This window comes from Ostrea edulis, chromosome 1 (genome assembly GCF_947568905.1).
Source record: "Ostrea edulis chromosome 1, xbOstEdul1.1, whole genome shotgun sequence".
Lineage (NCBI taxonomy): Eukaryota > Metazoa > Mollusca > Bivalvia > Ostreida > Ostreidae > Ostrea > Ostrea edulis.
This window is the reverse complement of record NC_079164.1, coordinates 39,927,739-39,942,359: the sequence shown is the minus strand read 5'-3', so window position 1 is coordinate 39,942,359 and position 14,621 is coordinate 39,927,739. Positions and strand designations below refer to the sequence as shown.

At 34.8% G+C, this 14,621-nt stretch overlaps 1 protein-coding gene across 2 annotated transcripts in view; it reads left to right on the top strand.

The window, feature by feature from the left end:
- Positions 1 to 14,621, top strand: part of LOC125663534 (protein draper-like) — a 46,904-nt gene that overhangs the window by 26,572 nt on the left and 5,711 nt on the right. The window contains exons 1-6 of one of the 2 annotated variants that reach the window (XM_056148474.1): positions 3,833 to 3,947; positions 4,055 to 4,107; positions 4,205 to 4,366; positions 5,438 to 5,461; positions 7,473 to 7,557; positions 9,588 to 9,625. In XM_056148474.1, the coding sequence (XP_056004449.1) occupies positions 3,856 to 3,947; positions 4,055 to 4,107; positions 4,205 to 4,366; positions 5,438 to 5,461; positions 7,473 to 7,557; positions 9,588 to 9,625 (454 nt within the window). In that variant the 5' untranslated portion in view covers positions 3,833 to 3,855. Of the gene's footprint in view, positions 1 to 3,832; positions 3,948 to 4,054; positions 4,108 to 4,204; positions 4,367 to 5,437; positions 5,462 to 7,472; positions 7,558 to 9,587; positions 9,626 to 14,621 lie in introns of those variants that run through there. The other variant, XM_056148475.1, reaches the window with a different exon arrangement.

Here is a 14,621-nt window from a genome sequence, read left to right as displayed (position 1 = left end):
CTCGTACGAGGCGACTACATGGAGCGGTCCTTCGGATATGTCTGCAAAAACCGAGGTTCCGTGTCACTACAGGTTTGGCACGATACCCCCCCCCCCCTCCTGCTGAAAAAACCGGGCATAGGTCTAAATTTTGAAGCCCTTTACCGGCAATAGTGACGTCTTGATGAAAGGTGAAGATAACGAAAAATGATCAAACTCATAAGCAATACCATATGAGTTAGACAATATACAATCAACCTTTCAGAGTGAAGAAGTTCGGTTTAAAATATGAGGAAATTGAATAATGAGGAAATATTAAAATATCAATTGCACATAATTTGAAGAGGAAAAAAATAAAAACAAGTTTGTCTAATTAAATTTCTGGGTTATATAATTATTTTATACTATACATGTAAATGAACACTTCTTTAAATATCATGATATCTTAGCTACAATCGTTTACTGCATAAAAATGAGCCGTGGTATCATTTATCTACCATGTCAGCAGGGTGATTCATTATCTAAAAGTTAGAATAATTTATTTCATTACACTACATGTTTCACCAGTCTCGGTAGGTCAGTGGTAGAGAATTTGTAACCGGTAGGTCGTGGGTTCGAGCTCCGCTTGAGCCATGCTTGCGTAACACCTAAGACGTAAACATAGTTAGGGATTATTCTTCCGCCAAACCCTCGCTATATAGAAGTGAGAATCGCGGATCTGTTCAATAAGACTTTGAATGCGGAGGTTCCGTGTCACGGTAGACATTGGCACGTTAAAATCCCCTCCCTGCTGTGGCTGTAATCGATAATAATAGGTCAAAATTGATGGTATTCACCTACAGCTGGTGACGTCTATATATGAGTGAAAAATTCTCGATGGGACGTAAAAGAAACATACAATTTCTCTTTTCTCTCTGATACCGGTACATCAACACAAAAAGGAAAGCATTTCGATGTGATGTTGGATGTTGTCTTGGAAAGTTGAGGGCCTCCGTGGCCAAGTGGTTAGAACATCGTGCTCAATATCACACGACCTCTCACCTCAGTCGGATTCGAATCCCGCTCGCGCCGGTAAGTAAGAAAGTTTCCCAGTTTACTTTCGGAAGGTCAGTGGTCTTTTCCAAGGTACATTATATCTGGGTTCTCTCTTCCACCAATAAAAAAAAAACAAACTGGGCGCCACCATTTAACTGAAAAATTGTTGAGTGTGGCGGAAAACATCAATCAATCTTGAAAAGTTGGGAAGCGGAGTAGAGTTTTCTGATATATATATATATATATATATATATATATATATATATATATATATACATATAATATATATTACATTATATATATATGTATGTATTAAATATTCACAGTTTTGAATATCAGTTTAAGGAATAAATATAACTCTGAAATAATCTATGCAGTCAATACTAGTTAAAAGCTAGATGTATGCACATCATCTGCATAGGAAGTTTGCAGGAAACAATATTTGGACATCTTTTTACAATAAAATGCATAAAAAGTAAAAAAAAAAAAAAAAAAAAAAAGTAAAAAAATTAAAAAAACAGAAAATGTGTGTATACTAGAAGGACTGTTCGGTACAGTGTAACACGGAACAGGGATATTTAGTTATTCAAACAGCTTCCAAGACAAAACCAATACAAACATTTTGATGTAAAAAGGCGTTAAAAGATTTTTTTAATGCAATACGTAATAATTTGATATCAGAATCAAGTTGACAGCCGTATCCCGCTCGCAGTTGAGTCGTCTAAAACATTGAACATCTTTTCAATGAGCATGACGAGTTAACAATTTATATTGCATCACCTTGTATTGAGAATAACATTCTTTTCATGCTATCATGAACTGTCCATATCTATGTTCAGATACAAAAAGTAATTTTAAGAAAATGTTTTTCAACAAAATGGGTGATAATAAGTTATATTGAATATATACATGTATTTGAAAATGAAAATTTATGAATGATTTTTCAAGAGATTCTTTTTAGGATGTCAGTTTGTTTTAAAATATCCATGCAATTTAGTACATAGAATCCACATGAATATGGACAGTTCACTGAGGAACTATAAAATTTGTATTGTATTGTTACATGTATATACCATGTCTAGCTTTGAATAAAAAATATTTGATTGGGTTTGGTTTGCAATTAGAATATGAGAACATGGAAAGAATGTTACTCTCGGTACAAGGCGGTTAAATTGGTAACTCATCCTGCTCATAATCAAGCAGGATATAGCTATTATCAAAATATCACAAAGGGATATTTAAAACTGGGACTATTAAATACAGATTTCATTCCACTCCACTCCGATGTTTACCGCAATCCGACTCGTGTATGGCGAGACGCTGTACATTGTTGATATACAGACTGTGGACAAAAATATTCGCACGGGCGGCCATTTTGTTTGTCGAAAACGCTTGACGGTAAACTAACATATTTTTGGAGTGTCTGAACAGGACAAATAACTTGTAAAGGCAAAAATATTGTAAATAAACAATTTGTTTCTATCAATAATCAATAAAAATAAATAAAAGAATGTCAAGTACCTTAATACTTTCGTGATATACCCTCGGGCCCTTTGAACTTGGCGCACTCGTTGTGGAAGGGCGCATGGAGATTTTGTATAATTTACTCTAAATGAAGTCCAGATTTCCAGAATTTTTTGATGCAGTTCATCACCAGAATTTAATGTTTTCTACGGGGCATAAATCAGGTGAATCTGTGAGCCACTTCAGTGCTGGAACTTGTTTGTCAGTTTTGTAATTGGTTGAAAGACAAGATCAATGAACAGGTGTATGGTCATCCATAAACAGATAATTGTCATCTTGAAAGACTTGCTACAAGTTATCTACGTATTGTTCAGAGTTTTTCATGTTGCTATATGTATTGACTCTGCAAAGAGTAATAACGCCATGACACGTAATGCATCCCCAAATATTTTACCAGTTTCGGGGGAAAATACAGTCCGACAGTCAAGATTTAAATCACTTCTTCTCCATATACATGTATATACTCGATAGTATTTTCCAAAGACAATCTGGCAATTGTCAGCAGAAATTACTATTTTCCTTTCATTTTCCACGGTCCAGTTTATTTTACCCGCACACCATTGCACACGTTTTACACGATTGACAACTCGGAACGGATTTTCTTGATACAAACACATATTTAGTATCCATTTCTGTCTTAAACATCGCCAAATAGTTTTCTTTGAAATATTTGCATTGTTATTTCATTACATTTTTGTAACGTCCGACAGTGGTCTTTTTCTATCCAACTGTGTCTATCTAACAAGTCTCCGCTGTGCACGTGCACTCATTAATTTCTTTCGTTCACTTCTTTGTTAATTTCTGTTGTACCTCTCACTCGAAACTTATCCCAAGCACTATACACAGTTGATATAGGAATTCTTAATAATTTTCCAACTTCCCCGGAACTTTTACAGCCCTGAACTAATGCTACGATGGTTTCTTAGCAGCCTATACCGAGTTCCGATGTTTACAACCCATGTTTTGTAATCACTACCTTGCATGTATAAACAGAGTTGCAGACGAACACAAATATCATTACGTCACATACATTGTAATTGACCTTCAACTTTTTAAATACATCATCGGTGAAAGGATAACTCATGTCTGTGCAAAGAGAGATAATCTGCAATGTATGATACTCGATAAACACTTTTGAAAAATGACGCGATCGTGCGAATACTTTTGTCTACAGTCTGCATGTATTATGAAGTGCTGAAATAGCGGTGACATGATGTTTGTCAAATCACGTGTTTTGTGACAAGGAAGCAAATTTTAGACACCATTAGTTGTTTCCATTGATATAACAGTGAGACGTTTCACTACATCGGGTTGGAAATGTCATATCTGAGGATATTGTGTTTGTGGATCTTTAACATTACGTGGATATCTGGTCAAAATCTTACCGGAGAGAATATTTGTGGAAATAAGTAAATATATCATACTTTTGATACGGTTTTTCTTTTGCTTAAAAGATCTATTGATAAGGAGATTTACAGCTAACTAATTTGCTTCATTTGACGATATGTAATTTCAGAACATTTCTGACATGCTGCAAAGATTATGAACAAGTTGGAAACATCTGTGTGGGTATGTTTCTCATTATGTGTTAATAAAACATTTTCATGAAATATTTGATAAGTGTTATACGGATTGGAAGTTGGTATAGCAGATGTGATCTTTTCAGAATGCGAGTCCGGATACTGGGGCTCTAACTGCTCCTCGCCCTGTCCACCTAATCACTATGGACGTAAATGTAGCCAGATATGTGACTGTTCACCATCCGAGTATTGTGACAGAGGGCGTGGTTGTCTGTGTAATGAGACCAGTCCAAACTGTACAAATCCAGGTCAGAAAAGTGTTTATTCTATTTTTGAAATTTGTATAGCAATCTAAACAATGATTTAATTAAAAACAAATGAATTTTCAAAGGAGCACGATGAAATGATTAAAGATTTTGTTGACTATTTAAGCATCATGACATATATATATATATATATATATATATATATATATATATAAAGTAAAAAAAAAAGAAAATCCAATGCTCAAACTTTTATCTATAGCGCTTTTTAAAAAATCTACTGACGAGCCTGCAGGGTGAAAGCGCTATAGATAAAAGTTTGAGCATTGGATTTTATTTTTTTTTTACTTTATTCTACCCCGATACCAAGAAAAAATAATTTATTGAATATATATATATATATATATATATATATATATATATATATATAATACAAGTGAAGGAAAATTAAATTGGAACAAATTACAAGGCAACTTGCTCATCAAATTTGATAAATGTTCGGAAGAGAATATGTACAGCTTAAAGGAATAATGAATATATATTTATTATGTCAACACAAAACGATGGTTTTCTAATAGAGTGGATGACTATTTAGCAAAACTATTAAAACAAAAAAACCAAAATTCAGCATTTTCTGGCACAAGAAATTTTACATCGGTATGATAATTCATAAGTTGGTTGGTTGCCTGTGAAGGGCTGCAAAATTTAGGCTTATACTCGGTGCTTAAAGCCTTTGAACAGGGAGATATCTTTATCGTGCCGCACCTGCTGTGACACGGGGTTAAGTTTTTCTCGCCCTAAGGACCGCCCCATTTAGTCCCCTCATACAACAACTATGGAGTACTGAGGACCTATTCTAACCCGTATCCCACCGCGAATATAAATCATAGGCAAGGCAGACTTTAACTATTGCAGTGATTAATTTGTGAGATTGTGTACTGTGTGAAATGTGTAGGAGTTTCAATTTGTTCCTTCTCTAAAAACAATAAAACTTCATAGTTTATCTGTTACCATACTAAAATTAATACTGCGTGCCCAAAGCAATATCTTGAAAATATTTTACCTCAAAATACAAATCTAAATCTATATTATTTAATTATTGCCTTCTTACTCTAGGTATTGGTACAGGATATAGCCAAGGTAATAGTACAGTTGATAACACGAGTATAAGTACAGTTCATAACACTGGTGATGAAACACGTTATACCATAGATAAAACACATTTATATCACAGGTAATACCGGTATCACAGGTAAAACACATTTATATCACAAGTAATATCACAGGTAAAACACATTTATATCACAGGTAAAACACATTTATATCACAGGTAATACCGGTATAACAGATAAAACATATTTATATCACAGGTAAAACACATTTACATCACAGGTAATATCACAGGTAAAACACATTTACATCACATGTAATAGCACAGGTAAAATACATTACATTGCAGGTAATATCACATGTAAGACACATTTATATGACAGGTAAAACACATTTACATCACAAGTAATATCACAGGTAAAACACATTTATATCACAGGTAAAATGCATTTATATCACAGGTATTATCACAGGTAAACACATTCATATCACAGGTAAAGACATTTACATCACAGACAATGATAGATGTTGTACGTCATAATGACACACATGCGAAAATGAAATGAGCGTTTTGTTGTTTCTTGTGTATACATGTATGTATGTCATTTTAGGTAATTATCACTGGTGGCACGCGGGGGAAACTTGAAATGAATTTCATTGTAGAAAATACATGGAGGTATGAACTGCAATGCTTCACACTGGTATATTGTTTCATGAAGCGGGTAAAATTGCCTGTATATTTAAGAATTAAAGTCTATTTTTGAAACATACACGAGAGTATGAATTGCGAGGATTCGTGCCGGCGAACCTCAAGTCTGCTCGCGTGAAAAGTTGCAGTTCATACCCTCAGGTATCTTAAAAAATGAAATTCATTTTTATATTTATATTTCTAATTTCATTTCTGTTGGAATTCCCAGCCGTTAAAATAGACGTAGTATATATATGAAGACTCATACATGCATTGGTCACAACTGCAAGGCATTCATGTAGAAATGGTTTATCATTACGATTTGTAAAGATATCAAAGGTAAAAACAGTGGAAGTGTAAATATAACTAACTACAACGCTTCTATATACTCTACTAATATATAAAAAATTAAGTCATGTGATGTTCTACATACATTTGTCAAAATACACATCTAATTGTATCATATATCTGGTGTGGTTGCCCAAATCTCTATTTTGTATTGCTTATAGGAGTTATGAGATTGATCACTGTTCGCTATCTTCACCTTTCATCTACTCAAATGTAATGTTAAAATAAGAAAATAGAACTGAAAATGAATCAAGTTATCCCTACATATTATGAAAAGTAAAACTAAAATCGTTGAATTATAAGATCGTTACCGATAACATATAATTTCCAATAGTCTATTCCGGATGTAAGGAAATTCATCGTATACCCAAAGTTCAATATATTAAGGGTTACATTTTTTATTTTGATTTCGATCTTAATAAACCTACGAAAACATGAATCAAATTAAATAGTCTCAGACTTTGTATTTTGCAAACATATTATACATGATATGAAGTAAACTTGAGTTTCATGCTGGTATGCACAAGTACCTTCATCCAAGGTAATAATTCGTATCGGATTTCAAAATACTACAGTACTTTCGTAATCGGGGCGTATTTTCCTGTCATTTTTTCAATGATCAAAATACCCTTAATGATTTAATTTTAATAAAAGAAAAGCATGCGATGAAAACATCCTGGATTCAGAACTGGCCTCCGATAACATTTATACTTGTAATATTACGGATTCACCCACCACCACCACCACGACCACGACTGTTATAACTTATAATACATGTACTTTAAACAATATCAACATAGTAGACTGTGTTTGAATGTTCCGTTGATGGAAATGCATTGTCTTATCAGACATGGAATGTCCAAACGGAAAATTTTAATCATGATTAATTAAAAAAGAAACACAAGCTAGATAATTTCATTCAATGAAATGGTGAAGATAACGAACAGTGATCAATCTCATAACTCCTATTAATTAAGATACTTTTCAATCTCATTTTAATTCCAGCTAACAAAAGATATCTTGTGAATGTTGTTCTACCTTGCCTGGTTTCAGCTATATTTATTCTACTGATCGGCAATTCAAGCGTAAGGTATGTCAAACTTAAGGTATCATTAACTCAGCTATCGGCATCTCAAGTCTAAGGTATGATTTATCTTACGTATCGGCATATCAAACTCAGGGTATGATTATCTCACGTATCGCCATCTCAAGTCTAAGATATGTTTTACATTAACTATCGATATATCGGGCTTAGGGCCTACTAAGCAAAGGATATAAGCCTCAAACTGTCCATTCTGTGAGAGAAAGAACCGATCGAGGCGGGCCTCGATCCGTTCTTTCTCTCACAGAATGGACAGTTTGAGGCTTATATCCTACTTAAAACATTACATCTTTTGTTCTAAGAATGGACAGGCTCAGGTAAACCCATTGACAATGATAATTATGAATAAAGCTAGTTTTGAATAGTCTGACAATATAACCAGTCTTGCGTAGAAGTTTGATTCTTTTGTTCACTTATTGGAAAGTGTCAGGTAAGTAGTCTTGTACTGCAGGTTTTATATTCACTCACTCTATAGTACAGAACCATATCAACATGTCCTCCTCTGATGGGGAGAGCATTTTCATTTCACAATCAAAATTTAAGGATTTTAATGAAAATACTGCGAATATTATGTGTTATATTCTGGATATGGATGGTGAGAAAGTTATGGAGACAAATTTTGATCTGAAAAACATTGTGTATTCGAATATTTGGATAAGGAAATAATTAACGCCAGCCAAAAGAACCCATTACACCCATCTCGTGAAATGAAATTATTCATGAAAGCGAAAATAATATTTCTGAATTAGGATCTGCTAATAAAGAAAACATAAAAAAGCGTTGTGAAGAAGTTTCGGAATGTGCCTCTGAATCCAGCGAAATTCAAATACAGTATGGAAATATGTCATTCAAATTCAGGTTTTGATGTGATATAATAATGGCCAATGGAATTTAAAAATTGTGAATCTTAAAAGTTGAAGCAGAGAATTCTACTAAAGGGAAATATCGTTTTAAGTGTTTCAGCGATTTTTCCTACATCTGTGTTGATTTTTACTCGTAGGGAATTTAAAATTAAATTTGTATCTCTTTGACAAAGATATTGTCTTTCTCTTATTTTCAGCCTACCTGTAGACGTCTAATAAGTTATTGGGTTTACCTGGCACTGTCCAATAAGTTGACAATTACTGTCCATTATTTTTAAGAACGGACAGTATCTGTCCATTCTTAAAAATAATGGACAGCAATTGTCAACTTATTGGATACCTACAGGTAACCTTTTCACTACAAGTGGACTTTCTTCTATATGCAAGGTGAAGATAACGAACAGTGATCAATCTCATAACTCCTACAAGCAATACAAAATAGATAGTTGGGCAAACACGGACCCCTGGACACACCAGAGGTGGGATCAGGTGCCTAGGAGGAGTAAGGATCCCCTGTTGACCGGTCACACCCGCCGTGAGCCCTATATCCTGATCAGGTAAACGGAGTTATCCGCAGTCAAAATCAGTGTGCCAAGAACGGCTTAACAATCGGTATGAAACACGTCAGACAGCATTTGACCCAATGCGAGGTTGTATTGACGAACTAGATCGTTATAACGACCATAGAATTTGCGAAATGCTGACTTCAGTCGAGACTGTTGAAATCCCTGTACCATCAACTTGTTTGTCAGTAGCTTACCTCGATTTAAAAACTGACTATACCCAGAACAAGCTCTTGCATATCGAATCAGTTGAGATATATAAACACCATATGCAGGTGATAATGGAATATTGCTACATAAATGTGGGAAGTTGACGATGGAGAAACTGAAATCATCCCGTTTGTCATACAGTTGAGTTGTTATGTATATGTATATAAAAGCCTAAAAAGACAAAGGATTGTGTAACAGAAATGTTGTAAGGTTAAGTAGAAACCAATGAAATTTATGTCACGTATCGACTAAAATATTATTGATATCGCTTATCAGCATCTCAAATTTAAGGTATCTTTTCACTATTTCAGAAATATTGGAATGGACTTGGTCTGCATTGATCTATCAACTGACATTTTTGCATTCAATATTATATTTTCAGAATAAGGAACAAATTAAAACTGAGAAGAGTTAAGAAAGGTAAGCAATAATTAATCTCATAAATCTTGAACTAATACAGATTTGACATCAAGACAAACACGGACCCCTGGAAACATCAGTGATGCATGTAGGATCAGATGGTCAGAGGAGTACGTAACCTATGTTGACATCCATAGGGAGCCCTATGTCTTGATCAGGTAAACGGGGGAGAAAAATGACCTAGGCTTTTGTATGAAACACGTCAGATACCATTTAAACCAACAACAGGCTGTTCTAAATTTTTTTATTCTTTCAAGGATATTAATCAGTACTTGATATTTTCACCTGTATCATGCAGTAGTAATAAGGAGCTTAACAAACAAAGACTATTTTAGAGTTTTATCACTGGGACCAGCACCTATTTCTCATGTGACCTACCTAATTCTTTCATTACAACAAGGGATAGATGGAACGCATATCTGTTTATAACTTGCAGAATACGAGATTTCAATATTCCTGTAATTCTCGTACATGTAATCCTTTCTTACCAGGTGTTAAAATTTCCCTTTCATATTCAGCTCATCGTCTGACGTATTCTTCGATAGAATTGGTAAAAACATAAAGTTCTATCACCATTTCAAGGATCAGTGTTCCCTGCGTGGTGGAACTCTACAAAATCATGATTTAGATCGTCATTTCCAACTATATTTAGATCCCAAGTAACGACATGTCCAGTTGGTGACTTATAATGGGATGTTTCTTCGATGCACCGACAGAAGTTTGTTTATTTGCTTTGTGAATATATAAATTTGCTTCGTTAAATGTGTGGCGGTCAGACGGATTTGATAGCCTGTGACCGTATAGCTGAGTGAAAGGTGAAAATTAACGAACAGTGATCAATCTGAAAGCTCGTATGAGCAATACAAAATAAAGATTTGGGCAAACACGGACCCCTGGATATACAAGAGGTGGGACCAGGTGACCAAGAGGAGTAAGCATCCCCTGTCGACCGGTCATACCCGGCATGTGCCCTATACCTTGATCAGGTAAACGGAGTTATCCGTAATCAAAATCAGTTTGCCAAGAACGGTCTAACAACCGGCATGAAACACGTCAGACAGCATTTGACCCAATGATAGATTGTATTGACGAACTAGATCGTTATAACGACCATAGAATTTAGGAAATGCTGATTTTAAACCAGACTGTTGGAACTCCTGCACCATCAACTTGTTTGTCAGTAGCCTGCTTCGGTTTAAAACTGACCATACGCAGAACAAGCTCTTACATATCGAATCAGTTGAAAGATGCAAACACCACATGCAGGTGATAATGGAATATTGCGACATAAATCTAGGAAGTTGACGATGGAGAAGTTGAAATCATCCTGTTTGTCATAACGTTGAGTTGATAGACTAAGTTTGTCGTTGATATTTTCTTTCAATAAAATATCTAAGTATGAAGCAGAAGTGGACGACTCAATGGTGTCTTTTATTCCGAGTTTACTGGGATATATTGAGTCGACATATGAATGAAAATTAGTATTGTTAATAGATAACACATCGTCGATATATCTAAATGTCGAATTGAAGGCCAAAGCAAGAAATGTTTTCTTCTCACGTATATGTTTTTGAATAAATTCTGCTTCATGGGAATATAAAAACAGGGCAGCTAGCAAAGGAGCAGAAGGAGTCCATAGAGCACCTGTTCACAAAATTAGGGGTCCGGACTTGAATTCATGTTTGGATCGTTGTATTTTCTCCCCTCCTGTTACATATGTTGTCGTGAACAGGATAAAGATCTTGGATTGGTGTCTTCAAGTTGTGAAGATATTCAAGGAGGGAGGAATGTGGTGGTTAGCCGGTGGTCAGATAACTCAGTTGGTAGAGCACCTGACTAGAGATTCAGGGACCAGGTTCAAATTCTGGTCTGATTTGTTGTATTTTCTCCCTTCCTGTTGCATATAGTTACCACTGCCTATCCGTCCGTCTGTCATTTTCTTGTCTGTGTGTCACATATTCGCGGTAAGGATCAGAGGTACAAACCAGCTCCAAAAATATTAGATTTATACGAATTGTGTATGGTAAAGCTCCTTCTACTGTTTAATGTTTTGTTATTAAATATTCCTGCTGTTTTGGTTTTAGCGATGGTCCGGACAATCGAGTGATAAAATTTGAGTTTTGGGGAAAGATTAACATCAAATGAAATTTTAAAAAATCAGGGATTTTACGTTCAATACACTTACAAACACATAGCAACTACATATTTCGCATCCTTGAATGTGCATGAAACTTTATTCAAGGATATTGTCATACATGGGGCTAATCTGGTGGTCAACATCGCCTCTCTGTCCTGTCTTCTGTTAAACGTCCTGATAAGTTCTCCATTCTACAGGTAGGATCATTTCGTATATTCATGATCATAAGACACATATTCATGTAAAACTTATACGGTACCAATTTTGATGCACCAGATGCGCATTTCGACAAATAATGTCTCTTCAGTGATGCTCAACCGAAATGTTTGAAATCCAAAATAACTATGAAGTTTTGGAGCTAAATATAGCCAAAAACAATGTAAAAGACAGGAGAAGTTGATAGATAATAATTTTACAGTGGAATACAGTGTTTCACAGCTGCTTACAACTTTTGACTGGATTAGATCCTTTGAACTTTGAGATATAGGTTTGAACTTCAAACATGATTGTCAAAACATCTTTCAAGCATTGACAACTTTGGTCTTTACTGGGGCCCGTTTTACAAAAAGTCGTAAATCTTAAGTCCTAAGTCATAAATTTGAAGAACTTACGACAGATCGTAGGACCGTTTTTCAAAACGTATCGTAATCGTATATCGTAAATTCTTTTGTCGCAAGTCGTATATGGAACTCTTCAGCGCATGAAGTTGTAGAATTGAACATAGATACCGCGCGAAACCCGACGCTTTGACGCGCAGACACTGGGGAGGAAAGAAAATTGGAGCAAATTAACTTTGAATTATATATTTGCATTGCTAATTAAGCGAAGTAAATTTATTCAATTCAATCTATTGATTTACCAAACATGTTGGCATACAATCTTAATTGATACATTAATTAATAAACTACTAATTCATACTAACAGTGAAACGACTACCTAAATTGGGATGGGATAGACAGAAAATCCACACATTTTGAGGAAAATATCGCCAAAATAAATCAAAGGGGTGGGGGTGGGGGGGGGTGGGGTGGGGTGGGGGGGGGGTGGGGGGGTAGTTAGGCACCTGACTGTAGCCAAACCTGTTGATTGAATGTTAACCATTTGAAGCTGATCAATACATGTACATATAAACAATTCTTAATTACTGCATAGTATGTTATAAGCAAGCATTTTGTTTTTACATACATTGTATATACAAATGCACATGCATTTATATTCGAGTTACAAGACTAAGGTGTGTGTGTGTGTGGGGGGGGGGGGGGGTCAGATGGCTAATTATAAGTTAGTCGTGCTAATGCATGCATATTATATGAATAATTAGACTTATTATTTGATCTTAAATTATATATATTCCTAATTATCTTAATATTAATTACAGATTTCCAATATCAAAGAAATTAAGTTGATTTTTTAAAAGTTAGATTTTAAATAAGAGCTATTCTTGTGTATTATAATATACGATATACTAGGCGATATAAAATCATAATTTTACAGGTACGTGGCTGTATCAAATGGTCTAATATAGGACGGAAAGGTGAATCTTTGCAGTTCGTTAATGGCTATATAACAAGCAATATGATGGCTGATGGTACTTGGGGGGGGGGGGCATTCAATCACACGTTAAAAAAAAAATGCAACACCGTCTATTTTTTCATAAATACTAATAACTGGGATGTAGTTATTTATTAATTAATTCACTCACAATTTCCTTTATGTCTCATACTATTTCCTTTTCAAGAGGACAGCTCACCGAAGCTTGTTTTTGCTTTAAAAATCAACACTGTAAAACTGTATGAGAATGAAATATGTCATTTATTTTAGACAACAAATGACGAAGATAAAGGTTCATACAAAGAAGGGGGGAAATCAGCGATCCACGAACACTGTCATAATCTTGCACAATATATCAACCCATCATTTCTGATTTCCCCCATATAGATAATTTCACAAATAAATATGGTACTGACCAGTTCAAACAGGGGAAAATCAGTAGATACATACAATGTAATTACATAGGATTTCAACACATCTGTCCTGATTTTTCCCCATACATGATTATCACAAATAACAAACAATGACTAAATAAAATACAGACCTTGGAAACTTGTTCCAAAGTGTACAACAAGCAAAAAGATGGCGAACAAAAAGGGGCTACAATAAGATGACGAATAATAAGCTACATTTTTATATATAGGTGGGATTTAAGATGGGGAGGTGGTGGGTTATTGGATTTCTCAAATTTCAACACGCTTTCTACAAGTCCAAACAGTCAAAACTTTCTAACAGAAGTAGACATGTAATCTATACACAAGTTTTCATTGGTTCAGATACAAACTGTGCTAATGTTGAATAGGGGTTCCCGACGGGGTTTAATGTTCAGAGGTACAATACGGGTACTAACTAATATAAATAATATAAGGAAAAAGTTTCGCCATAAATGTTATTATATACATAATAGATATTTTCCATTTGAAATACATTACAAACATACTAATAAGCCTAACTGATAATTTAATGGATGGGGGTGGACGTGGAAAAGGGTTAGTAATTAATTCACTCACAATTTTTTTCCCAATACAGTGTCTTTCTCATACATACTAATAATTGGTATAAATCTACCATGATATTGGATAACACCGTGCATATAAATGATGTACTAGTACATGTAAGTGCATACATGTATAATATAGGCGTACATAACTAGGCCTACGTGTGGATGGGTGTGTCGAAATAAGATCTGATATGACATGCATATTCTTTTTAAAAATGCTTGAAGTAGTCAACATCATCATGATCATTGGAAAAAGTATGGTCTATGCGGGAATATACAAACATTGTAAAAAACATTGCTATGGGTCC